At 45.7% G+C, this 27,106-nt stretch overlaps 2 protein-coding genes across 6 annotated transcripts in view; one reads left to right on the top strand and one right to left on the bottom strand.

Moving 5' to 3' along the window:
- Nucleotides 1-900: 900 nt before the first annotated feature.
- On the top strand, nucleotides 901-26,354 carry PRICKLE4 (prickle planar cell polarity protein 4; the record flags this gene model as incomplete). Its single annotated transcript, XM_081195522.1, has 9 exons — nucleotides 901-962; nucleotides 15,455-15,623; nucleotides 16,834-16,941; nucleotides 18,334-18,471; nucleotides 19,113-19,316; nucleotides 21,691-21,877; nucleotides 23,042-23,365; nucleotides 24,486-24,971; nucleotides 26,194-26,354. The coding sequence occupies exons 1-9, from the start codon at nucleotides 946-948 to the stop codon at nucleotides 26,352-26,354; spliced, it is 1,794 nt and encodes a 597-aa protein (XP_081051648.1). The 5' UTR covers nucleotides 901-945.
- LOC308587900 (uncharacterized protein) overlaps nucleotides 25,681-27,106 on the bottom strand; it is a 29,685-nt gene continuing 28,259 nt past the window's right edge. For all 5 annotated transcript variants that reach the window (XM_081195824.1, XM_081195825.1, XM_081195827.1 and 2 more), the window contains one exon: nucleotides 25,681-26,552. In XM_081195824.1, the coding sequence (XP_081051950.1) occupies nucleotides 26,373-26,552 (180 nt within the window). In that variant the 3' untranslated portion in view covers nucleotides 25,681-26,372. The remainder of the gene's footprint in view (nucleotides 26,553-27,106) is intronic.

The raw sequence follows: 27,106 nt of genomic DNA, 5'->3' as shown, positions 1-27,106 counted from the left end.
AAAGACGCAGCAAAGGAAAAGGAGCGGGAGGGGGGGAGTCCGGACACCCCTCGTTTCCCTGGTTTCGTTTCTCTCCCCGGCATTCAAAGTTCCCACCGCTGAGGGCTGAGCCGGGAGGACTCCTGTTGCCAAGGCAGGTGGAGCGCGCGGGGAAAGAGCTCCTCGCCGCCTCCGCCCCAGAAAAAAAAGCAGCGTCGAGGGCGCGACTGGCTCCTGCCGCTGCGTCCGCCTCTTGCGTTCCCTCAGGAAGGAGCCGAGCCCGGGGGGGAATCCAGGGCGGCGGCAGCAGCAGGTAATGAAGGTGTCCGGGGTGGCTTTCCGCTGAGAGGGCCGGCGGTTTCCTGAGGGGCCACTCTCGGCGCCCCCCCCCCGGGAAGCTTGGAGGCTGTGGGGAGGGGGAAGCAGCGGGCTGGGCTGCTGGTTTCCTGGTGAAGGAAAGGGACGGGAGACGCCGCCTGTGACCTGAAAGCTTGTTAGTCTTCCTTAGCTGGAGGAGCACCTGCTCTGCTGGCAGAAGGGGCCTGGGTGTTGGGTCAATCCCCGGCGTCATCAGGTAGGCCTGGGGGAGACACCCCCGTTGATATCCTGGAGAACAGCTGCCGGTCCGTGTAGGCAGTACTGAGCTAGAGGGAGCCGTGGTTTGAAGCTGGGCATGAAGTAGTTCAGTCCTGTGCAGGTTTACCAAAGTGCTGAAACAAGGGGGTAATGAGGCTCTGTTAAAACCAGTGCAATTGTTGGACAGACTTTGGATTGCACCACCAGCATCCTGGAGGTCTTGTGTCTGGAGAGAGAGAGAGAGACGGATAGTCTGGGATAAGGGATAATCCTTTTAAAATAAGGGACATCTGCTGATGTTTATTTTTCCCAGATTGTTGTTGCACGCTTCAAACTATTTACAGTAAAGCTGCAACCCTTACATGGGAGTAAGAGCTCCCTTGGAGCTCAATGGAACTTCGACCCTGGTAACTAAGAATAACGTTTAGATCCTAATTGGTCACAAATATCACATTTTGTTTACTTGGGATTACAGGTTGCATCTTTAGTCCTCTTCTAAATCTTTTGTTGCAAGTGTACCTTGGAGGCAGCCTGTAAAAATGTTTCCTGCCTTGATAGTTACTGAAAACAGAACCAGATGATGATAATTTGGATGAGGAAGAAATATTTCTTCGTTATCTCTCACCTGTGGACAGAAATAACAGTACATGCAAAATCTTTTCCCTCTTTGTGGCTCCATAGGGTACAAGTTACATTATTAACGTGTGGCTGCACCCATGTCTGTTTCATTGCATATACAGGAACATGTTGCCAGCTGGAACCTCCTCTAGCATGTGCATGGAGCAAAACTTGTGTATGCATAAGATCAGTAGAAGGCAAGTTAGTTAGTGTGACAGCAGCACACAATCTGAAAGGTATGACCCAGGGTGCATTGCAGCAAAGTCAAAGATGCTGGGGTACTTTTTTTTTTAATAGATTGCATATTGTCTGGTTGGTAACTTCAGAATATTGCAGCCTTGGAACACACATAAGGTACATGTGAGTTTCAGTACAGAGGATATACCCATGTAGAATTTGTGCATTTGTGAAATATGCCCCTTTCAAAAGGTGAGCCTATTTATTCCTAAAGCAGCCTTTGCCAACCTTGTGCCCTCCAGATGTTTTGGACTACAACTCTCATCAGTCCTAGGCTGGGGATGATGGGAGTTGCAGTCCAAAATATATAGAGGGCACTAGATTGGCAAAGGTTGACCTAAAAACTACTTTCTCTCTGTTACAGAGTTTAAAATGAAATATGGAAAAGATAATGAATAGACTGATAGGTGTATGTAAATGTTAGGTAGTTGTTTTGAGTATGAGGTCTGCTGAGATTTGTGACCACAGTGCTGAGTCTAATTGTATTCAGGTGCATGGTGATCTGTCCTGGGCAATTTACATTATTGACAGGTGCATCTGCTGGGGCAGCACTGATAGGGGACCTGAAATAATGTCAAGATTGGTGTGTCTGCCAGGTTTTTCTGTATTGCACCAAAAAGAATTCTGATAATTTAAGAAGTACAGTTAATACTTCCTTTAGGGAAACAGGAGCTGTCAGGGCTTTAGTTTAAGCTTGCCTAAAGTTTTAAAACCTGAAAATCTTTCCCTTCAATTCAGATAAGGGAAGGAAGGCTGGCTCTGCTTACTCCGACTTCCCTTTTAACTGCATTCTGCACATGTTCAGGGGTTGTTCTTTCTCAGATTCGTCAAATATTCCCAGAATGGGCCCTGTCAATGAAACAAGTTTAGAGTCTAAACTAGGGTGTGGAACATCAGACCTGGGGGTGAAATGTGCCCCCCAAACCTCTCTCTCTTGCCCTTGGGACTCTGCAGCTCATCACCCTGCCCTTCCCTTTTATGAGCCAAGATGGGCAAGGATCAAGGAGACAGGTGGTCGGTTTCACTTGTCCAAGAAGCCTGTCCACATCCATGGAGGTAACAGATTGGAATTGATCCCACACAACTTGACCAGACAGGACTCTAGCACTCTCCTGCCCTGGCCCCACTACCACGGTGGAATCTACGGTACCTCTTTCCGAATCTGAGCAACTTTATCTGCAAAACACTTTGCAAAATCATTGCAGGAGATCTTGGGGTCCTCACTAGACCCCAATGGTGAAGTTGGTTCCATTAGATTGCAGACCACCTGAAAGAGTCTCCTGCTGCTGTCCTCTGCAGATGCAGTAGAGGTGGCAAAGGAGGTCTTCTTCGCTGTCACTGTCGTCACTTGGTAGGCTTGACATTGAGCTCTAACCTGTGTTTGGTCTGATTCAGAATGAGTTTTCTTTCACCAGCGCTTTAGCCATCTCAGCAATTGGTTCCTCTCCCTCAGCTCTGGGTAAAGCCACGGGGCCGTCCAGGCTCCATGCAATCGGAGAGGGAGCTTTGGAGCCAAACAGTCAGTAGCCCTGGTTAACTCCACATTCCAGCAGGCCACCAGGGAATCACCAGAAAGGCCATCAACATGCAATAAACATCCATTACCACTCTTTGGAAACCGTTTGGATCCATTAAGTGGCGGGGGTGGACCATCCAAATCGGTCCCACCTCTCTGCAGAGGGTAAGGGTCACAGAGAAGTGCAGTTGCACCAGGAAGTGATCCGACAATGGCACTTATTTTGTTTCACTTTTACTTAGTGTCAGATCACCCATGTCCATAGAGGTGAACGCCAGGTGCAAGGCATGTCCATGGCTATGAGTTGGGCCACACTTATTCAGGGACAGCCCCATGGAGGCCATGCTTTCCATGAAGTCCTGAGTGGCCCCTTGTAAGGCTCTGTTGGTATGGATGTTAAAATCCCCTAGGACAACCAAACTAGATGTCTCTAAGCAGGCTATATAGTGTTGCCCCAGCAGCTGGACCATGCCCAGCTGGGGCAGCAACTGTTCCCACTTTGCTTGCCTTCCCAGGGACCTGGTCTCTGCAGTCCTTTCTGCAGTCCTCTTCTCTTGTGTAGCAGCAGCAGCAGTCCTCCAAGTGGGGGAGACAGCAGTCTCCCCAACAGCTGCCGCCACTACAACAACAGCAGAAGTCTCTGAGTGGGGAAGATGGCAGTCCCCCCCCCACAGCTGCAGCAGCAGTTATCCCAGGATAACTGGTTGTATAGATAAGAAAGTGCTTTTGAGGTTATTACGGTTGTGTTGCAACTTCAAGGTCTCATGGTACAGTGGTACCTCGCAAAACGAATGCCTCGCAAGACAAAAAACTCGCTAGACGAAAGGTTTTTCCGTTTTCGAGTTGCCTCACAAGACGAATTTCCCTATGGGCTTGCTTCGCAAGACGAAAACGTCTTGCAAGTTTGTTTCCTTTTTCTTAACACCGTTAATACAGTTGCGACTTGACTTCGAGGAGCAACTCATAGAACGCAATGTACATAGTAGCCTTTTTTGAGGTTTTTAAAGACTTTGGTGATTTTTGAAGCTTTTCCAGAACTTCTTTTGCAGCCATTTGGTAAGTTAAGTTTTTAAAACTTTTTTTGGGGGGGTTGGATTTTGGGTTGGGGTGTTTGGAATTCAAGGACTTGGTGTTGGGGAGGGGTTTGCAAGAATCTGGAAGCTTGTGTGTTTTTTTCTGCATTTTTATGATTTTTTGTGACCATTGGGGCACTCTGCTGTTTTTTCAAAAAAAAATTCTGGATTTGAATTTCTGTGTGCTGGGTGGCTGGGGGAACAGTTGGGGAGGGGTTTGCAAGAATCTGGAAGCTTGTGTGTTTTTTTCTGGCATGGAGAGGCTGCCAGTTCTGATGTTTCTGCGGCTGAAGACTTAGCAGCGGAGTTCCTGGAGGTTGTGAAGACGGAGGGCTACGTTCCACAGCAGGTCTTCAACTGCGACGAGACCGGGCTGTTTTGGAAGAGGATGCCCAAAAGGACTTTCATCACACAGGAGGAGGCCAAGTTGCCTGGCCACAAGCCCATGAAGGACCGTCTGACCCTGCTCTTCTGTGCCAACGCAAGCGGCGACCTGAAGATCAAGCCCTTGCTGGTGTACCACTCGGAGAACCCACGGGCCTTCAAGAGACACAAGATCAACAAGGAGCAGCTGAGTGTCATGTGGCGATCCAACAGCAAGGCTTGGGTCACACGTGTGCTGTTTGTGGACTGGGTCAATCTTGCTTTTGGCCCTGCTGTCAAGCAGTACCTGCTGGACAGCGACCTGCCGCTGAAGGCTTTGCTTCTGATGGACAATGCTCCTGCCCATCCTAAAGGCCTTGAGGTGGGCTTGTTGGAGGAGTTCAGCTTCATCAACATCATGTTCCTGCCGCCTAACACCATGCCACTGCTCCAGCCGATGGATCAGCAGGTCATCGCCAATTTCAAAAAACTCTACACCAAGGAGCTTTTCAGGCAATGCTTCGAGGTGACTGACTGCACCACCATCACCCTGCGGGAATTCTGGAAGGACCACTTCGACATCGTCACCTGCTTGAAGATGATCACCACGGCCTGGAACGGGATCAGCCAGAGAAATTTGAATTGCGCTTGGCGCAGCCTGTGGCCGGACTGTGTGGCACCAAGTGACTCTGATGCACCAGAGTCAACAGTGGTGCAGGACATTGTTGCCTTGGGGAGGACCATGGGCCTGGAGGTCACGGAGGAGGACGTCTGCGAGCTGGTGGAGGAGCACGACGACGAGCTGACCACCGTGGAGCTGGTCGAACTGCAGGCAGAGGCTGCGCAGGAGCAGGCCTCACTGGAAGAGGAGGAAGCAACTGAGGAACGGCTGTCCTCCGAAAAACTGAGGGATATATGCCTGAAGTGGAAGGAGGTGCAGACTTTTGCAGAGCAGCACCACCCTGAGAAGCACGTGGCACATGACGTTGGGAACATTTTTGATACGAGGGTCATGTCGCCTTTCAGGGAGGTGCTGAAAAGGCGGATGAAGCAGCAGACTATGGACAGGTTCTTGAGCAAGAAGCAAAGAGTGGAAGAGGAGCCTTCTTCGAGTGGTCCCCCAGAGTCTTAGAAAATGTACTGTACACTTTGTTGATTTTTAAATGTTTTTCTGTCATGTTTATAAAGTTAATTTATTTTCCCTTCAATTTTTGAACTGCTCTTTACAGTATGTGTGACTTTAAAGAGCAGTTAATAAACTGTTGTTGTACCAAATTTGGCTTTGTTTGGACTTTTTTTGACCATAGGAACGCATTAATTGATTTTCAATGCATTCCTATGGGATTTCGTGATTCGCAAGACGAAAAATTCGCTAGACGACAAAACTTGCGGAACGAATTAATTTCGTCTTGCGGGGCACCACTGTAATTTTGAATGTCATGTTGTTTTTCCCCTTATGCTGTTTCGTACCCACAGTTTCCTTATGCTATCACAGCACAGAGGTGCGTTAGGGTTTGTCTACCCTGCAGCCTCAGCCTCTTCCTGCTAGGTGTGGTGTCAGTTGTGGTTCATCATGAAAAGATTTGCAGCCATTCCCCAGTTGGCATTTGCTCTGCTTCCCCATCTCAGCTACAATTCTCTTTTTTATTTTTTTATTGCAGAACATTATTGTTTCTGATTTATACAAATCTGTTCTATTTGCTTTGGGGAAAATTTGTTCCTCTTTGAAGAGATACAGTTTGGCATGAGATAAGACCATGCTGATACCACACCCAGGCTGATTACAGCTGTAAACTGAAAACATTGTTTTCAGGATGATGTTTCGGCCGTGGGGGGTGCCGCATGCCACATTGCAGCTCCAAAAGTCAAATGCAGGTCAGGATGGAAATTAACCTTTCCTTTCCACACAGTGGGGGCCAGAAGCACAGCCTTCGATTCATAGCGCTGGGTGGGAGTCATGGGAAAACACAGCAGATTGTGAGCATGAGCACAATTTCCTCTGGTGATGCATTCTGGATGTTTGTGCTGCTAGGGATTGTAGATATGAAATAACACCTGCCGTGTGTTTTATCCAGGGATACTTCTCACAGTTTCGACTCTTCTTTCCCATCCCTTCTTCCTTCTGATTCAGTGAATCCAGGTCTTCCCCAGGTACCAAGTATTCATGTGATGACAATTGTTGTTTTTTGCTGCATATGGCTTTGCTGCTTGTCAAGAGAAGACCAATGTTTTTCATCACATTGTGGTCTGGGAGGCAGGTATACCTGTGTATTCTAGTGGGCAAGAATAGTATGATGTACATCAGAGGAGTGTTCCGGTTTGCAAACGTTCTTTGGAACCCGAACGTCCGACGGGGCTTCCACGGCTTCTGATTGGCTACAGGAGCTTGGTTTCCGAATGTTTTGGAAGTCAAACAGACTTCCGGAATGGATTCCGTTCAACTTCCGAGGTGCCACTGGTGATAGGGGTGGAAATAATTTGAAGGTGGAGCAGTGGCGTAGCGTGGGTTGTCAGCACCCGGGGCAAGGCAAGTAATTTGCGCCCCCTAACCCGTGGATTTGCGCCCCCTAACCCTAACCCCCATATGTTGCGCCCAGTGCAGCCGGCCCCCCCTGCACCCCCCACACTACGCCACTGAGGTGGAGTAGGAGAACATGGTGAAGGAAGACGTGAATAATTGGCATTGATAATTGTATTAATCGGATAAAATTGGTGTTGTTGTAATGAGGCTGCTATTGGAATGATATTGTAAAATCAATAAAAATATATTTTTAAGAATATTCTCACCATTTTGCATGGATAATCTACAGAATGGATTTTCATGTTATACTTCTATTATAAGGGCAGTGCAGCTCAACAGAGAAATGCAGATGTGATGGGTTATTTTCCTCACCATTGTTGAAACCTCCCTTGCCTAGCCCAGGGCTACACTTAGAGGGGAATATCATTGCAGAAGATCTTTTAGATAGATCACTTGAAGAACAGAGGGTGCAGTTTTCCTTCCCATTGCAGAAATGAGCCAGGCAGGAAAGGTTTAAACCTCTCCTCTCAACCTGGTGCTGCCATGTTATTCACACTGTTGCTTTGGCTTGGAGTGCCTTTGGGACTGGACCTGGCCTATGAGTTAAGAGGTTCACCACTCATGAAGTCGTAAAAAGAGCTTGCTGGGTCAGGCCAATGGACTATCCAGCCCAGCAATTCTCTTCTCACAGTGGCCAACCTGATGTCTATGGGAAGCCCACAAGTGTGACCTGAGTACAAGAGCACTCTTCCCTCCTGCAGTTTCCAACACTTGGCACTCACAGTCAGAAGGATACTGCCTTCAACAGTGAAGATATCCATTGTGGTTGGTAGCCCTTGAGAGCCTTTATCTCTTTCAAAGCTGTCCCAAGTTGGTGGTCATCGCTGCCTCCTGTGGGAGTGAAGAAGTACATTCTTTTCTGACCTGAATCTTCCAATGTTCAGTTTCATTGGATGTCCACAAGTTCCAGTGTAAGGGAGGAGAAGAAAAAAATTTCTCTGTCCACTTTCTCTGTGCTGTGCCTAATGTTCTACACTTGTTTCATATCACCTCATACTGGCCTTAACTAAAAATCTCCATATGGGGGCAAGCTTTCCTGATAGAGTTTCTTCATCTCCTTGATCAGTTTGGTTGCTATTTTCTGAACCTTTTCAACTCTATAAAGATGCTTTCTGGGTGAGGTAACCAGAAATGTATACAGTATTTCAAATGCAGTCGCACCATAGATTTGTGTAATAGCTTTTTAAGACAGTGGTTTACAACCAGTGTGCTGTGGCACTTTGGGGTGCCTTGAATGGTGGCCAGGATTGTTCTTAATTGTGTCTTGTGTCTTGGAGCAGCACTGCCTCTTCCTGCTGCTCCAATCCTGTTATTCTAGTGTTTGGCCTACAGGTTTCTAATCCAACTTATTTTTACTAAGTTCATTGTCTTCAGCATTGTTTCCTCTGAGCATAGGCTGTCCTGGAAAATCCTATAGATGGATATTAAATTTGGTGATGGGGGTGGAAGTAATTTGGAAGTGGAGTAGGAGGACATGGTGAAAGAAGACATGTGCTAATTACTTCCATAAAATAACAATTTCTCTTTATACTCTTCATATGGTTTGTTTGGTTTTTTAATGTACTTTTGGTGGTGGTGGCTCCTTTGGGTTTTCATTTTGCAAGGAAGATGGGATGTAAAGTGGGAAAGGGAGTAAGTTTAGTAAAGGAAGCCATTCCCTTTGAGCTGGTAGGCAGGATGGAATTTACTAATTACCAGGACTGATTACAAAGAATTGTCAACAGCCAACAGCCGGCCTGATTGATTAGTCACATAAAACCATTGAGTTAGAAGCACATGAAAGGATTAATTCTCACGGAAGGATAGTTGCCAGATTAAGCCAGATGGTAACACAGTTTTGTTTATTTTTTCAGCTTTGTGTTGTGGGTTCACAACATTTTTGATGAGTTACACTTTCTCCCCAGCCACCCCTGAATTAAAATTGAAGGCACATTTCACCCTTACATTGCAGAATATTTATTTTGGATTATACAGGCGACAACCATTCCGTGCAGGGGTTCCGTTCCTGTACCCTGTGTGCATCGGCATAGCTTGTATAAGTGCCCTCCCCATCCCATTTTGCCTCCTTTCTTCCTTCCTCCAGGTCCAACCCGTGTGTCTGTGATTACTCGTCAATTGGATGCATCTAAAATGGTCGTGCCTGTATAAAAATAAAGTTTATCCACCCTCAGCAATGTTTCTGTATGAGTTCCTGTTGTAGGCATTACTTTTGACTCGAAGAACAATGATATAGGGCCATCTTCTCTGAGACTCGATTAATCTGCTATGTGCCTGCATCATGAGTGAGTGAATGAGCAGGTACACCTGATGGTAGAGTCATGGCTGAATCACCATGCCCCAGCACAAGCTGCTTGGAAAAAGACCAGGCCACAGCAATAAACAATACAGACAGGAAACTGATAACCTCTTGGGTGGGTACTTGGGTCTCTCAAAACCCCTTGTTTTGACTGATTTATTTCTCACAGCATCTCGTTCTCTCATCACCATAGCACACAGTTTTCAGAATCCCTGTTTTTAACGAGTGCTACTAAAGCTTTCTTGGGACGTAGGTGGCACTGTGGGTTAAACCACAGAGCCTAGGACTTGCCGATCAGAAGGTCAGCGGTTCGAATCCCCGTGACAGGGTGAGCTCCCGTTGCTTGGTCCCTGCTCCTGCCAACCTAGCAGTTCGAAAGCACGTCAAAGTGCAAGTAGATAAATAGGTACTGCTCTGGCAGGAAGGTAAATGGCGTTTCCATGCGCTGCTCTGGTTTGCCAGAAGCAGCTTAGTCATGCTGGCCACATGACCCGGAAGCTGTACTCTGGCTCCCTCGGCCAATAAAGCGAGATGAGCAACCCCAGTGTCGGTCACGACTGGACCTAATGGTCAGGGGTCCCTTTACCTTTACCTTACTAAAGCTTTCTAGTTTTATGGCGCTGCTGGAGATCCCAGCCATAAGCAAAGCAGGTAGTGCAGATGTCATTGCCACTTCTGACCAGGTGGAAGGTGTTAAAGCTTGGGTTTTTCCATTGCTCAGTCAACCTACTTTGTCATGAGAGAATGGATGGGATGTGCTTAAAACAGGTGTAATAATTCATCATATATGTGACCCGTTGAATCCCAGTCCAGTGCTGGCTGAGCTCCAGTCCAGTAAAGCATCCTTTGTTAGGTATCCTGTCATGGGGTGTTACAATAGGGATGGTCCTCCCAGCTGGGAATTATCCACTAATGGTGTTCTAGGACTATTAGAGATTAATTATTTCCCCTTCCAGCTATTCAAATATCATAAACTATAGTGGGGGAAAGCACAAGCTGTTTAAAATTGTTCTTTTAATTTGTATTAAAATGATGATGGTATTTATAGGTGAGGACCCAGGGTAGCAAGGCTGGTCTTGCCCGTATGTTATGATTACAATATGCAAGCTGTTTCAAGTGTGGATCCCCCTTGCTCACGACATGGACTCTCTTCACACAATGGCAGTGATCCACCTGGCAACTTGTACGCGTTACAGATGCTGCGTAAAAAAAGCTGCCAACTGAAAGCTGTCTCAAGTTGCTGTCATGTGACAATTGTACTAAGTCAACAGTTGCCTTCATATTCTGTGGGTGGTCAAGGTGTATGGAGCTTTTAGTTTTGATCCAAGACCCCATCCTGCAGTAATCTACTTGCAGAGAGAATGGGCGTTATGTGCTGTAGTGTCCTGAATTCATAACTGAAAAAGCTTTGAAGCAAAACAGATGTAGGGAGATAAGTGAGGTTTTTATTCTATTCAAATCTCTCAACAATTTGCTGAACAAGATTGCATCTCTTGAATGCCTGTTGAATATGCATTTTGTGGTGCAAGGTTCTTCTCACCTGCATGATTACACCACCTTCTTTGCATGATAATGTCCTCCTGGTGAAATCAAGCCGGGCTTCGTTTTTACATGTTAAAATGTACTGGACTTGAAGAGAGATGTGATATACAGCTAGACAAACCTTAACATGGTTATTTCTTGGAATCCAGAGAAAGAGCAGTCTCCCATGCTTTTTATTCCTTAGCTTGCACTTTATAGATTAACAACTGTATTATGACGTAATTTGTGTTTTTTTCATCAGATGAATGAAGTGTAATCCTAAATTAGCAAGTGGAGGGGGGATGTAGAGGAGTGAGATCAGAGAGAAATTAAACACAAAAAGAACAAACACTGGAAATTACCTGAAAGCAAAATTCTTAGGGTCATCTGTCAACAAAGCACTATTGGTGATGCTGGCATTGGTTAGCTAGTTAATAAAAACAGCGTGGTGATAAACCCCCAGTCTTGATTACAGCCACAGCTGATAGAATTTAATTGTCCGATAAAATGTATTTCAGTGGTTTCCTGCTGAAGTTTCCCTTCCCTTCAAAGTTCCTTTATTCAATATGGCCATCTTAGAAAGTGCCCTGGTGGGATTACATTTTAGGGTTTTGCTTCATGCAGTCTGGTGGAGCAGACTGTGGTTCAGAAAACAAATCTACTGTAATAGATATGTTGGTCTTTATGGTGCCACAAGACTGCTGTTTTTTCTACAACAGACTTTGGCTGTGAAAATGCCATACATCTAAAACATATTCCCTGTCCCCAAGAATCCTGGGAAGTGTAGCTTAAGGATGCTGCAGTTGTAGCTATAGTGGGGCAAACAGTTCCCAGGATTGTTTAGGGGATGTGTGTATACGCAGCCTAACATGACTACCCTTCTGGAAACTTCTAAGTTATCTGTGCTACTACTGGATTCTGGGAAGTAAGGTGATGGGAACCAGCAGAATCTGAACTTTTTGTTTTCCCTCCTGTTTGCTAGCTAATTTGCTGAGTTAATTATTGACCCAGGTTCACAGCAGCATAACCCGAGCTCTCTGCGCTAATTACATTGGAAGAGGCAGCTCTGAGCCAACAGCAGGCATGTGTGGCTAAACCCGAGAAAAATAACAGCCTGTTTATTAGGCCCAGGGATTTCAGTTTGAGGCTGAAGTTGAAAGTTTCCAGTTTGGATCTTCCGTTCTCTAAGCTGCAGTTTGCTCCTTCAGGTGCCTAGTTGCTTTTGCATAGTGTGCTACCAATATGCCCAGTGTGCTTCTGTGAATGGTGTTGGAAAGGGTGAGAGTAATGGTATTAACAGGACTGTAAAGGTGAATTTGTGCAAAGTTGTTTTCAGTCTTATGTGAGCTAACAAAAGAGGTCAGGGAATATTTTTATTAAAGTACAAAGCACTTGGGTGGGTGTGGGTGGTTAAACTATAAAATAGACTTTCTAGAACCCCTTTGTGTGTGGCTCCTCCATATGTTAATCCTGTGTGACCCAACCTAAACATTAGGAAGAACTTCCTGACAGTAAGAGCTGTTTAGGTGGAAGAAGATTCCACCTAAACATTAGGAAGAACTTCCTGACAGTAAGAGCTGTTCGACAGTGGAATTTGCTGCCAAGGAGTGTAGTGGAGTCTCCTCCTTTGGAGGTCTTTAAGCAGAGGCTTGACAACCATATGTCAGGAGTGCTCTGATGGTGTTTCCTGCTTGGCAGGGGGTTGGACTGGTGGTCTCTTCCAACTCTATGATTCTATGATTCTATGAAATGTCCCTTAAACAACCTTCAGCATGAAACAAGCCCTCCAGAAGTTTGTTGCCTACAGTTTCCATCCTTCTTGACCACTGGCCATGCTGGCTGGGGCTCATGAGAATTGGAGTCCAACATTCATCTGGAGGGCTGCAGGCTGTGGAAGGCTGTCTTTATATCAGACAGAACTCCTGTGTGTCTGCCTCTCTGACTGGACAAGGAATTTTGTGCTCGTTAGACAGAAGGAGCTTTCACATCCCTGCATGCTGAAACAGTATCTTTGTTGTTGTATATATGATCTTGTCACCTCCTTCCACTCTTTTTCTAAAAGCATGGCTGCTGATCATTCATCATGACTCTGTTGCATCTAACTAACCCTTCCCCAGCCCCCATCCAGAATCATCTCTTTTCTCTCTCTCTCTCCTTCATTTGGAGCTGGGACAGGAAATCTAGCTGGAGAGTGTCAGACTCTGGGAAGACATCCAAGCAATCACAGCAGTTGAACTGAGCCATCAAACTGCAATCTCTCTTTTGTTTTGGAAACAGATACACGGGAGGAAGGAAATGAGCCAGTTCTGGAAAAGAGAACTGGGAGATGAGTCCACTTCTTTCCATGGTGTAACCATTAACCAGGAAAGCTACCCAGTGTAAGCCCCCAGTGCCCCAAGCTCCAGGGAATGATTAACACTGCAGGTTTGTAAGGCTGTGGAGGGGGGAAATATTCCCCCCCCCCACAGAGGGGAAGAATAGATTACAGCTCATCCTAATGCCCGAAGTCAAAGTGTGCCTGTCTCCCGAAAATGAATTTATGGGCAGCAGCAACATACTTGGCTTGCAATTATGACAGCACTAGAGAAAATACAGCAGTTAGCTCTGACTCACACAACCTTTTTGAGAAGATTCTATGGCAGCCTCATCTGAATTAGCACAGTCACAGTGTTGATAGGTTTGCTACACACCCAGATGCCAGCATACATATCAGCAACTGTATAACATTTTGCACACAATGGTAATGGATTATGCTGGTGATCTGGGCATGTGCCAAGCATATGAAGGCAACCAGTCACAACACGAACATTAAAAGTGTGTTGATTGAAAATTCTATCCCGCCTCTCAAATCCCTGAGGAGGCTTAAAGACCAAATAAAAATAATTGCAGCAAATTGGCGGTATTGAAACCCTAAAGTAGCAAAATTAAAACCGCAGCTAGATTTCCAAAGGCTTGCCTAAAATGGCAGGCTTTGCAAAGCATTAGGCCTAGTTAACAAAAGCAACAAATGTTCCTGGACTTTACCATTTCAGACTGCAGGCAGGGGATGCCGGAGAGACAAATTCCAGCTTAGCCTTCTTTCACATCCCAACCCCCAAAACAGAAAAGCATTCAACCATCCAGTTTCCCTTCCACAATCTGAAGTGGTACAGGTCTGCTACAGTTTTGCACTTCATTGGTTGCTTGTGTAAACTATTTGGCTTTAGATCAAGGGGGTAGGGGAGAGAAGGTTTTAACACTTATCATAAAGAAAAGTTATCAAGGTTTGAGCCAAACTTTCAGCAGTTTTTAACACCCTTTTTTCTTTTTAAATAATTCTTTAAAAAAAAATAATTATTGGATTACAAAAGTTGATACAGCATCTCTGTTTTCCACTCTGTTTTCCTTTTTCAGAAAAACAGAACCCTTATATTTTGGTGTAACAGTGCCATCTAGAGTGTCTGGGGTTTCAAACTAAGGTAGCAGATGGAAAAGAGGACAGGGGCTTCTGCACCTTGTAACAGCTGGGGAAAACTGACAAGCCACCTCTGCTGGAATTCTGTCTTCTACACAACTGTTAAAGTTCACCTGGTCACCCTCTTTAGAACCCCTGCAAGGAATTCCTAAATGGACTTTATTTCATGGATTTTATTTCCAATACAGTACATCTTTCTAGTGAAATGCTTTTCATACAACATCTCAGCTGGTCTACACTGGCTAGTTGTTCTGTAATGGAAGTTCAGAACTATTAAGAAAATGGAACCCGCATCTTTCTGATTGGCTACTTATACCAATGACATCAGAGACAGATAGCTTCTTTCTCCATTGGTTCACACAAGTGGTTGCTTGTGAGGAAGGGAGGCATAGGCAGTTGGGTCTTTGCTGGTGGCCACCACCACTCCAGAGTCCGCCCCACCCCCCTGTGTCACAACCGCCTCATTCTGCTCCATCGCCATATCAACAAATGTAACAGAATTACTGCAAGAAAGATCCTACTGCCTCTGCCCAGTCCTGTCACAAATCACTGCTGCCTCATACTGCATTCTTTCTAAGAAAATAGGTCTCAACTTCCTATAAATGTGTGAAGTATTTTCTTAGTTGCCTTTTCTCCTTGGAGCTACCCAAAGACCAAAGATGCTCAATAGGGATTTGCACTCTTTCTCTGAACATGTTTTCTACATCTTTTTTTAGCATTCATCTCAGGGTCCCAACACTACTCAAGTAGATAAAACCCAAGACACTGCTTAAGAAGGCAAAATGTAGCTAGGCCATATTGGTCTTTTTATTTTGAAAATCTGTGTGTGATTTGTTGCCTTCATTTCCCCCCAGTGAGCATTCTGCACACATGACTAAGTCCATCAGGTGATACAAAAATGACAGCAGCACCTGAACTCTAACCCCTTGCTAGTTATAGAAGCAAATCTCCAAAATTTTGTGCAGCACTTGGGAGGATCCTGGTTCCAGGAGCCCATGCAGCACAGTGTTCTTCTGGATATAGCAATATTTTGGCTATGCTCTTATTTGTACTGCATTAACTCCCTGCCTCTTACTGTACACCAAATGATCCTGCTATAGTTTTAATGCTCCTAAAGTTCTCAGTGATGCTTCCCATTGAAGGACCGAGATGCTCACAATTATTGGTGACTTTGCTGTGTGCATTTGGGGAGTCTAACCAAGAGGGGCCCAGTCACTTCACACAGGCACTTCTTTTCCAGCGCTTCCATTCTGCTGATGTCTCAACCAAGCCCTACTTGGTCCCAGAGAGAGAAGGCTCCATGCGGTGGAACACTGGCATACCTACTACCTGCTTCATCTTCAGACAGTGATTCTGGCTGCGCCCTGGAAGATTACTCGGGGCCTGTCACAGAAATTCCCCCAGCAGAGGTAAGGCAGAACTTGATGATATATTTATGTGGAAGACTGTCCTAAATGTTGCAATAGTTTTTCCTGGAAATTTCATGACAGGTTTGCTTTTTCTCCATTTTCATCACTTCTAATTGCTGACAATGGCAAGGCTGCTGTTGATTATTTTGCTTCCCTCTGGGGTTAGAAACCAAAAGCACCCAGGGCAATTCCAGACAACCTTTTTTATTGAGCATTCATCTTGATTTGTTTGCAGGTAGATTAGACCAGGGGAACAACCCTTTTCAGCTGTGGGCCAGTCCATCATCCCTCAGACTATGTGGTGGGCTGGACTATATTTTGAGGGGGGGGGATGAACGAATTCCTATGCCCCACAAATAACCCAGAGATGCATTTTAAATAAAAGGACACATTCTACTCATGTAAAAACACACTGATTCCCAGACCGTCCGCGGGCCGGATTTAGAAGGCGATTGGGCCGGATCTAGCCCCCGGGCCTTAGGTTGCCTCCCCCTGGATTAGACAATGTTGTCTATTTAATGAGCAAATTCCTTCTTCTATGTCTGTGGTGAGGTTAGATGACATTGCGTCAAAACAAGTTGTTGTTCCACACTTTCCACTGCCTTTCCTCATCACCTTTCCTCATCACTTCCCTTGTTGCTAAAAGTCCTTTCTTTTGGTTAGAGTTGACTGGGAGTTTTGTGCAACCTAATTGTGAAATCTGAATTTGATGGTATGTGATTCAGCCCACCCCCAAACAGCAAGTGCCCCCAGATCTGTTCCATCGGTTCTGTGGCATGCCCTACCTTTTCTGGGTTCTGATTCCATGGAAAGAAGAAGAGTTGTGGGTAGGGCAGTCAAAAACAGCAGAGCAAATTTGGCTGTGTGTTGCTGCTTGCCCAAGTACAAATGCAGCAGAGAAAGGTTAGCTTTTGAGAAACACAGCCTTTTGGGGGATAGGTTTCTGTGCTGTAAATGCATGCTAATGCAGACGAATGCTAAGCCAGCTCTCCTTTCCTTATTCTGCCAGTTCCTTTTCATTAGTCCTCCAGCAGGAGACCCAGTTCCTTTGGGCTTTACCCTTTCCCACGGGAAACATCTCAGATCTCCAGCCAACTCTGCCAGGGGGAGGGTTGTGAGGGAAGACAGCGGTGCAAGCAGGCATTGTTCCCCAAACTCATGGGGAAAACACAACTCCATCTCTGCCTCTCAATCTTGTTTGCTTTTGCAGGTGTCACCAAACTTTGACTCTCACTCATCAGATGCAGTCCCTGTTGCCACCCAGAACCAGCTCCGCATCAAAACTCTCCTTCAGCAGCTGCCCCCGCAGGACTGCGATGTAAGATTCTTGGACCTCACATCCTGTCTTCATTAGGCAATCTTGCCTTGGTTGGAAAAACTGATTAAAACTCTACTCTTTTCCAGACCACAAATAGTTGGGTACTCGTTTTATGCACTAATAAATGTTAACACAGCCAGTGCCTCTAAAGTGATTGGGGACAGATTTGTGCTCTTATTTATAGTCTTGGAACCACACTGTAATTCTAATTAAAGTCTAACCACACAGCTTCATAGTTATTCTATGGAAGTACTGCAAAAGAAGCCCCTTTATAAGTGAAGGTAAGAGTGTAACATTGATTCAGTTCAATTCTTCTGCCTTCATATCCTTCCTCTAATGGACTAAGACAGGTAAAGGGTGCTATTGGGGAGGAAGAAGAGGAAACGAAGATTGACTTATTTAGCCCTTGCTGTTTGTTCCCAAAATTTATCACTCAGAAATTTAGAGACTGTGTATTTGTTTCTGCACTTGCTGATCACCTTGGGTAACATACATACTTCCATCACAAATTCTTTGTTGCCTCAAAAGTTTTGTAGCTCTAATGACTTACTAGGACCAGTAAGCCAGAGTTTGCTATAAATACTGTTCTAATGGAAGGCTTTATAAGACACACCAATTAGGAAGCTAGACAGAACAGCTACAGGAAACTCCTGACTCCATCTGTCAGAGTCTGCTGTCACCTAGTGACTGGACCATTCAGTGACACTGTCCACACAAATAAGTTCTCCTTGCACTCTGTTTGAAAGACTGGCTCAATTAAGCCCAATAGTGCAATGCCTTTGTTCTTTTAAAATCATAATGTAGAGATGTATGTGATGGACAAAAACATTCCAAGGCACTAAGGAAAGTCAATTAGCCTGCAATCATATTCAACATACTTGTTAGAAGTCAGTCCCATTGAGCACAGTGGGGCTTGCTGAATAGACATGTGCAGCATTGCATTTGTTAAGAGTTGGGTGACAGTTGTTTACAGTATCAAGATTTACTATTAGAAATAAAGTAGAATTTATTTTGTTATGTACTGAAGTTCTCACCCTGGGCCAGCAGGCGGATACTGTAGATAGTTTTCACTCAGGTCCACATATGCAAATAAGGGATTGAAAGTGACGTTCAGTGATTGGATAGTTACAGAAAATGGTTACTGTTGCGTTCTAGTGGAGCTCTATATAAGCAGGCTGGCTGAACCCTTCACTTCAGTTCTGTTCTGGCCTGTGAATAAACAAGAGCTGTTTGAAGAATCGCTGTGTCGTCTGATATGTTCACCCACAACTTAACATATTTGATGTCCAGTTCTTCTGAAATCAATTGTGGATTGTTTGATAGCAGCTGTCTGCCTGAAGAAAATCTGAATGCTCTTTTAGGTCTTGACACAATCTTGTGCTTTTATTTAAGGCAAGGTATTGCCCATCCATTGGTGAGGAGGAAAGGGAGCGGCTACGGATATTTGCTTCACAGCGACGGCAGGAATCCCTGGGACAGGGAGTCACATGCCTGGTGCCCCCCACAACTCACGGGTGCTTTTGTAAAAAGGTGAGCCATCCTTTCCTTAAAACTGGATACTAGTGTTCTCGTGATTGAGATACCCAAGTCTAAGATCTGGGTTTGCTTTCCCCTGGCTAAGCATAAGAACTGGAGAATATTGCCACTACACACGCTTTCTATGGATTGTCATTTGCTCCAGTTGAGCTGAGTGGGTTTTAGTGGGGAAAGGTCCAAAGCTGTAAGCTGCCCAGAAATGCTGTATACCACCCAGAGTGGCCGAGGAAACCCAACCAGATGAGTGGGGTATGAATATTATTATTATTATTATTATTATTATTATTATTATTATTATGCAAAGGGGGGCTCTCGGATGCAGAGCTTTAAAGTGCGGACTGTGCCAGGAAAGGTAACTGTGGATAAGCCTTTTATTATGTATTATTTTTCACTGATGTCAGGAACCTTGGAAGCTTGTGGTGAGGCAGAAAGACACAATATTTAACAAAAAACTTTTTCACAAAAAATTGTTGAAATGAAAAAGTTGATTTTCCTCCCCCCCCCCCCAAGGCTAATAAGAGGATATCACATGTCCATGAAGATCACAATCTGGGTTGTGGGTAGCCAGCAATATTGTATTGCAGGAAGAGCAGATAACTATGCACCATAGATAAAAAGGTCCTTTCTGCTTACAGTGTGGTAAGAGGTTGATCAGAGGTGAAAAGGGTGTGTATGCACCTAAGCTGGGAGACCAGAGCTACTGGCATCCTGCCTGTTTTGTCTGTCACACCTGCCACCAGCCCCTAGTAGATCTCATCTACTTCCAGCGAGATGGGAAGATCTATTGTGGCCGGCACCATGCAGAATTCTTCCGCCCACGCTGTGCTTCATGTGATCAAGTAGGTATACGCATATAAAAACACTTGGGGTCTTGTGTCAATTCCTAATCTCTGCTTGAAACTATTGATGATCCTAATCTACCACCTTCAATCTGGTTAGGACTTTCAATGAAAGATTGAAAATTTCATAGGGATTGCAAGATTTCTTTCCAGAGATCAGCAGTCACCTTACAGTGGTGCCCCGCAAGACGAATGCCTCGCAAGACGGAAAACTCGCTAGACGAAAGAGTTTTCCGTTTTGGAGGTGCTTCGCAAAACGAATTTCCTATGGGCTTGCTTCGCAAGACGACAATGTCTTGCGAGTTCCTGCTGTTTTTTCCCCTTCCCCCCCTTTTTCTAAGCCGCTAAACCGCTTATCAGCTGATCCGATCAGCAGATAAGCCGCTAAAAGCCGCTAATAGCACTAATCCTTCAATGGGCTTGCTTCGCAAGACGAAAAAAACGCTAGACGAAGAGAATCACAGAACAGATTCTTTTCGTCTTGCGAGGCACCACTGTATTTATAATCTCCACCTATCCACAATGAGGCGGTTATTTGCTGTCTCAAAAAGACCAAACTTTTCTCTCTGTAGTAAGGTAAAGGACCTCTGGACAGTTAAGTCCAGTCAAAGGCGACTATGTGGTTGTGGCGCTCATCTCACTTCAGGCCGAGGGAGCTGGCGCTTGTCCAGACAGTTTTCCGGGTCATGTGGCCAGCATGGCTAAACTGCTTCTGGCACAACGGGACATCGTGACAAGTGCCAGAGCACGGAAACACAATTTAGCTTCCCGCCACAGCCGTACCTATTTATCTACTTGCACTGGTGTGCTTTCAAACTGCTGGGTTGGCAGAAGCTGGGACAGAGCAATGGCATCTTGCCCCGCTGTGCAGATTCAAACTGCCAACCTTCTGATCAGCAAGCCCAAGAGGCTCAGTGGTTTAGACCACAGCGCCACCTGCATCCTTTATCTTTCTCTGTAGTGAGAAGTATCAATTAAAACGATGTTATATTGTAAGCAGGAAGATGAGGTTTGTCATTATACAGGGGAATGAAGTTTCATCCACCTTGTATGTTCTTTGACTGTCCCATGAAGGCATCCAGATACCGTGGAGGAGCCCTTCTAAATTTAATCTGAAAAGTGCTAGTGGTATCTTAGAGCAGGCCCACTGTGGTATGACCTGCTAAAGGTACAAAACTTATTTCTATGCTAAGTAAATATAGGCATACCTTGGAGATATTGTAGGTTCAGTTCCAGACCCCCATAATAAAGCAAATAGTGCAATAAAGTGAGACACACTATTTTTGGGGGGTTTCCCAGTGCATATAAAAGTTATATTTACACTATACTGCAGTCTATTAAGCCTGCCTTCCTGGCTGCGGATGTAGGAGGGGGGGAAACCCAGCTCCAGCCCTAGCCAACTCCATTGCTGTAGTGGTGCGGGGCTTCCTTCCACAGGAAGTGGCCGGGTTGCCTGCAGCTGCACCTGTGTCTTTGTAAGAAGCAATATCTGCAAAGTGCAACAAAGCTAGGTCTGTGTTCATATACTAGGCTTGAAGCTAGTGCTGTGCATTCTGCATTTCCACACACACAAAAAATACCCAAGTTTGAAAATCTGTTCTGTTTTTATGAGAGTTGGTGTTTAAATTTCTGTAAGTTGCGAAGATAAGTTAGAAATTACGTAGGTGAAGGTGAAACCTTCAAGCCTTAAATTCCAGTAGCCAGGAAATAAGTGTTACGGCACAGTTCCCATTAAGGGGAAAATCAAAATAAAACAATGAGTGAACATGATGTTTCCACAATGTGTTCAGTTCAGAGAATTTTATTTTGGGACAGAGTAGGGACGCGGATGGCGCTGTGGGTTAAACCACAGAGCCTAGGACTTGCCGATCAGAAGGTCGGTGGTTCGAATCCCCACAACGGGGTGAGCTCCCATTGCTCGGTCCCTGCTCCTGCCAACCTAGCAGTTCGAAAGCACATCAAAGTGCAAGTAGATAAATAGGTACCACTCTGGTGGGAAGGTAAACGGCGTTTCCGTGGGCTGCTCTGGTTGGCCAGAAGCAGCTTAGTCATGCTGGCCACATGACCCAGAAGCTTTACATCGGCTTCCTTGGCCAATGAAGCGAGATGAGCACCGCAACCAGAGTCGGCCACGACTGGACCTAATGGTCAGGGGTCCCTTTACCTTTATCTTTACCTTTACGTACAATAACTTTTAGGTGCTTTTAGGTACAATAACTATGCTACCAATTTTGCTGAATGTAGTAAAGCTTTGGTGCAGAAAGCTTTAATTTCTTGGTCTACAATGACAAAAGTACCTCAAAGAATTAGGAGCCAAAAAGCACCCCTCTGTACACTGCATGCTTGATATCTGGCATTCTCTTTGCCTCTTTAGCTGATCTTCACCTCGGAGTGCATGGAGGCAGAAGGCATGCGCTGGCATGAAGAGCACTTTTGCTGCCTCGAGTGTGACTTGCCCCTGGGGGCACGGCGCTATGTCATGAAGGGTGGCCAGCCCTGCTGCTGTGCTTGCTTTGAGAGTCTGTACGCAGATGTCTGCCAAGCCTGTGGAGAGATCATTGGTAGGTGCTGAGCATTTCTGTGGTCTTGCGTAGAATGCAGTCGTGTCTGGCTGCTCAGTGACAGATGGACCTTTCCTGTTGTAACTGCAGTCCTATACTGAGTAATAGCCAGTGAACTCGATAATCTGTTGCTCATGTAATACAAAGCTAAACCATGCCTTTGCATGAAGCTGCCAGCCAGGATATCACAGCTGCTTTGCTCTTCCTCTAGTACTGCTGCGTACTGAGCCGTGGTTTGACTTACCATGCTTTTCACACATAACCTGGTGGTTTGTCTCACTCCAGCCAAACCGCAAACCGTAACAAACCTTGGTTATGGCTCGTGGTTTGTCTGAAATGTAACAAACCATGAACCCAGGTTCAGATCCAAATAATGGATTGGCTCACAGCGGTAGGACTGGAGAAGGAGAAAAGTGGCTGTGATCTCCTCTTTAGGGGCCCAGAAGCCTGCACACTGACTAAGCTATGGCTTATGTTATTGTAGCATGCAAGATGAGCCGATGGATCTTCTGAGTAAGGTATTGCACTGCACTATTATTCTCCATGCATTTCACTAATCCCAAGCCTTCTAAAATAGCAGCCACATTTGCAGTAATTGGTTTAATCATACATAGTATGATTTTAGAAAGCTTTCCCCTTGGTATAAGCATTTAAAGCAATCGTATAATAATCAGACAGATTCTAAACCTTTCAGTTAACATTATTCACAAAACTGGTAAATGTAAAAGCCTTACAAAAATCCAGTCACACCCCCACTTCAAACTAGAGGCAAACTGGTAAATGATGAAGAAACATCGGTATGACTCTGTAGCACCATTGGCACTACAACTTAACTCTCTTTGTGATCAAGCAGATGGATGGTAAAAGTTTAGCTTGTATCATGCAGGGGCTCCTGGTGGAGAATGTGATAAACCACAGGCTGGCTGGGCGAAGTGGCAAAATTAATTTTCAGCCTGTATTATCTCATCATCATACTGTCTTAGCAGTATGAAAGCCAGTTTTCCTTTTACTTCCTCATTTGGGGTCTGAAATGTACCTGGACATATCCCCTATTTAACCGGGGGGGGGGGGTGCAAGGAGGCCACATCAGCAATAAATGCAAACGAAGTTTTGCATTGAAATTGCCTATAGTTAAACCTAGTGTGCTTTGTCCTGTTCTCGCAGGTGTCGACAGTGAGCAAGCCACCCTCCAAGGCCAGCACTGGCACGCCAAATCCTGCTGCTTCTGCTGCAGCATTTGCAAAAAAGCACTGCAAGGCCAGCTGGTCACTACTCAAAATGGGCTTCTCTTCTGCTCTGAGGCCTGCAGCTTAGAGAAGGAATCGGCCTTGTCTTCCACTGGCTCAGATTCCTCTGACTCCGCTTTCATCTCTGTTCCATCCCCTGACTCAACACCCATCTCTAGAATTAGATACAGCAGCCCAGGCTGCTCCTCTGCAGCTGCAAGAACCAACCCTAATGCCTGTGAGGAAACAGCAGATTCAGATGGTAAGATGTCTGGGGTGATCAGCCTTCAGCAGCAGGGATAATGATATAGGCACCTTTGAGCCAAAACAATAGAAGGCTCCCCAGTCCTACCTTATTCTACTCCTAATGTCATGTTGATTCCAGATTTTTTTTAATGGCGGTGGTGGTGAGGTCTCTTGAGTGACTTAGTTAGTTGCCCTCACTGAGTGAGCTTGCTGCCGTAACCACAGCACGTTTGCTTGCCATGAGGCCCAATCCACACCATTGCACAGAAGGGGCAAGAGAGGCTTGCTTGCTCCTCCCTTGTCAAGGCTCAAAAAGAGGCCACAGGGCTCAGCCCTGATGAGGTTTGGGCTTCACTAGATGCCAGATTCTGATTCCAGGTGGCATTTCTGCCTGATGACAGAAAACGTTGATGTTTATGCTTCTACATGTCTGTCCTGATGTTAAGATTATCTACAATGGAGAAGGGGAGCCTGTTGCTCTCTAGATCAGGGTGGTCCTCAGGCCTTTTTTGGGCTGCCCTCAGCAATACTGACAAACACACACCCTGCCAGCCCTCACACTAGCTTCCCAAAGCTGGGTAAGCAAGATGCTGGGCTTTGGGAAGGAGGCGTGAGGGTTCTGACAGGGTCCTTGCATCCCTTTCCCAAAGAGCCCGGCACCTTGCTTAGCCAGCAGTTGTGTGTAAAATTTTGGCCTTGCTCCCACTCCCCCTTTGGTGACAAGGCAGTGTGCAGCCTGCAGGTCCCATGTTAAAGTAATCTTGCTATATAAAGTTGGACTGCCCTTCTCTAGATGTTGCTGGACTGCACCTTCCTTCATCCCCAACTAGTTTGTCATGCTGGGTAGAACCAACAGCTGGAAGAGAAGCCACACAGCCTCCCCCGCCCTTGCCTTAATAGACTTTATTCAGCAGTCCGACTTGGGAGTTTAGGGTCGTCATACAGGTGACTTCTGTCTTTTCAGACCCAAGACCCACTATTAAAGCAAACCTGTATTTGGGGATCCATTTCTTAATACTTTACCATATATTTGCATGGCGGTGCGGCTGCACCTGTTGCAACCCACCTTGGATTAAGGCATGACCCACCAGTTGAAGACCAGTGCTCTAATATATGCTTGTTCTTCTTATTACCAGCAATGGAAACACTTCGCACATCTGGGGATTCATCACTGTGTCCTGAGTTCAGGAGCCAAGAAGAAGCAAGCACTATTTTCCGAAAGAGAACAGCTTCCCAGCAGTTTGATAAAACTGAACTTCTGACTGGTTCTCCTCAAGCAGAGCGGGGGACGTCTAGCCCCTCTAGGCTAGAGGTAGTTCACAGCACTGTCAGATTAACGGAGAACCAACTGCTAGGGTCCACTTTCCCACTAACACCTCAGCAGCAAGTTGGAGACGAAGCCCCACATGCACCAGTGTGGAACAGGGACTTCTCACAAATGCCGCCCGAGGACAGCACAGGCAAGCAGGAAGCTGTGGTGGAACAAGACGATGCTTGGTGCCCTACTTGCTCATCCTCTTCAGATTCTGACTCTGAGCCAGATGGCTTCTTTTTTGGAAAGCCCATCCCAAAGCCTGGGGCCAGACGGATTGTTCTACCCGATATGGAGCAAGAGACACTTGGCAAAGGGATAGGGTGGGCAGCCAGAGCACGTTCGAGCAACAAACACTGCAGTATATGTTAGTTTGGGCTGGTGGGGAAGAGGGAGAAGAGAAAGAGAACGTAGTTCTTGGATACCCGAAAAGTGTTGGGGGGGGGAGGTGGAGATAGTGTCACAAGCAGACATCTTATGTAGCAATGCGGTTGATGGATGTGCGTGCTGAAAAGTGAAAAGCTGAGGAAGAACTGTGAATAAGCAGACTTGAGTGAGAAACAAGACTCTCACATATACAGAGGTTTGCATTGCCGCTTTGGTCACATTGTGCATTTTCAGAGGCTTTAGAACTGGCATTTTCCTCCTCAAAGGCCTGCAGCTGCCCCTTCCCCTGTTTTCCTAGTTACACAGGGAAGAAACATGTAAAGATTAGTATAATTCAGCAGAGCCTTGTGGGCAGGACACTCTCAGCTTCTAAACTCTCTACTACAGCATGAATTCTTACAAGAAGCTCACTGGCCAGCGCATGCTGTAGTGTAGAGCGTGTGAAACAAGGCTGTACCCCTTTGTTCACCACCTGCACACATTTTGCACAAGTTCCAAGATCCTTCTGGCTCCCTACCAGCTCATCCTTCCAATTTCTGTGTTTTCAAAAGGTGCAGTGTGAAGAATAAATAGGTTAACCCTGCCTTAATCACTGAATGCTTGACTTGGCAACTGTAAGCAGGATGCTAAAAAAAAGTTATACAGTTTTATCTATAGTTGTCTGAACAGTGATAGTTCAGGGAAGCCACACTCAGCAAATAAAGGCAGCTCCAAGAGATGTGTTGTCTACATCAGTCATTTTTATTTAAAAAGATGTTTTTAAGTTCTCAGGAAACAAATCTAAAAAGCATTTCACAAGAGTTTTGTGGGTGGTGGGCTACTAAAGCTGCTGCATTGGCAGGAATCCTCCATTTTTCTCTCTGCCTGTAATAGCAGGAGAGCCGTGGTTAAAGAGATCTAAAAAATGCAAAATTAGCCATCCTACTTGGAAATCTTGATGCAAGATTAAAAGGCAAACCTTTCCAATAGCTAACCCTAACAGGGTGGTATGCCAAAACCAACTTACCACTCCCATTCGACTTACTCCTGCAATGAATTTCTGACACCTTCAGAAGCCCCTGGGGTAAGTCAACACTTCTCAAAACAATCTACTTCTGAAAAAATGCCCTTATGAGGTGGTGTCCTTTTTCTCCCATACTCTTAAGCATCTGCACAATACTTTCAAGCCTTACCCTTGCTGCTGCAGTCAAACCCATTGGGGTTCCTCATCTTCCACCAAGAGGAAGCTAACCTCAGTGCCTCAGCTACCAAATCCAAAAACATGCAGCTTCCCATCCCACTCACTCTGTTGCGCAACATGCCTTAGACTAGTCAGATCATCCTATTAGATGGCATTGGCCAAGTCATAGCTGTCAATGAAGTCCTTCAGCATGCATTCATAGTAGTTCCCGATTCTTCTCAAGTTGGCCCGCAAGGCTGCTTCCATCGCCTCCTCCATGCATGGCTTTGTTTCCAACAGCATGGCAGTCACCACTGCGAAGTTGAGGAGGACTCGTTGATAGGCCTGCAGGAAAGGGCAAAGTGTCTGTCAGGCAAAAGCGCTAGCGATCTGAAGACTGCCACTCTACACCAGTTCTACCTCACTTATCTACTGGGCTGGTCACATTCAGCCCAGAGTCCTAGCACACCAAAACCCCAGATTGTAAGAAGACAATTTTTCTAAGAAATTATTTGTTTAATGCTGTAGTGGGGAGATAGGCTGTAGCTCAGTGGTACAGCATCTGCTTTGCCTGCAGAATATCCTGGGTTCAATCCCAGCGTCTCCTGGTAGGGCTGGGAATGCCCTGCCTGAAACTCTGGAAAGCTGCTGACGGTGTAGATAACACTAAGATAAATGGGCTAATGATCTGACCAAGTATAAAGCAGCTTCCTATGGTGTTGCCCTGTGTATGAGGACCAAGACATGTGCTTGCAAAGTATTTGCTGCTTTGTTTAATTTTAAATGTCAGTCAAGACAATTTGAGGTGTCACAAAGCAATAAGTATACACTTCGCAAACTTGCTGTCAGAGGTGTGAACATTTTTTGAGTCTGGGGACCATGTTTGTTTATAGGCGCCC

This window comes from Podarcis bocagei (assembly GCF_964188305.1).
Source record: "Podarcis bocagei genome assembly, chromosome: 5".
Taxonomy (NCBI): Eukaryota; Metazoa; Chordata; class Lepidosauria; order Squamata; family Lacertidae; genus Podarcis; species Podarcis bocagei.
This window is presented reverse-complemented; position numbering and strand designations above follow the sequence as displayed.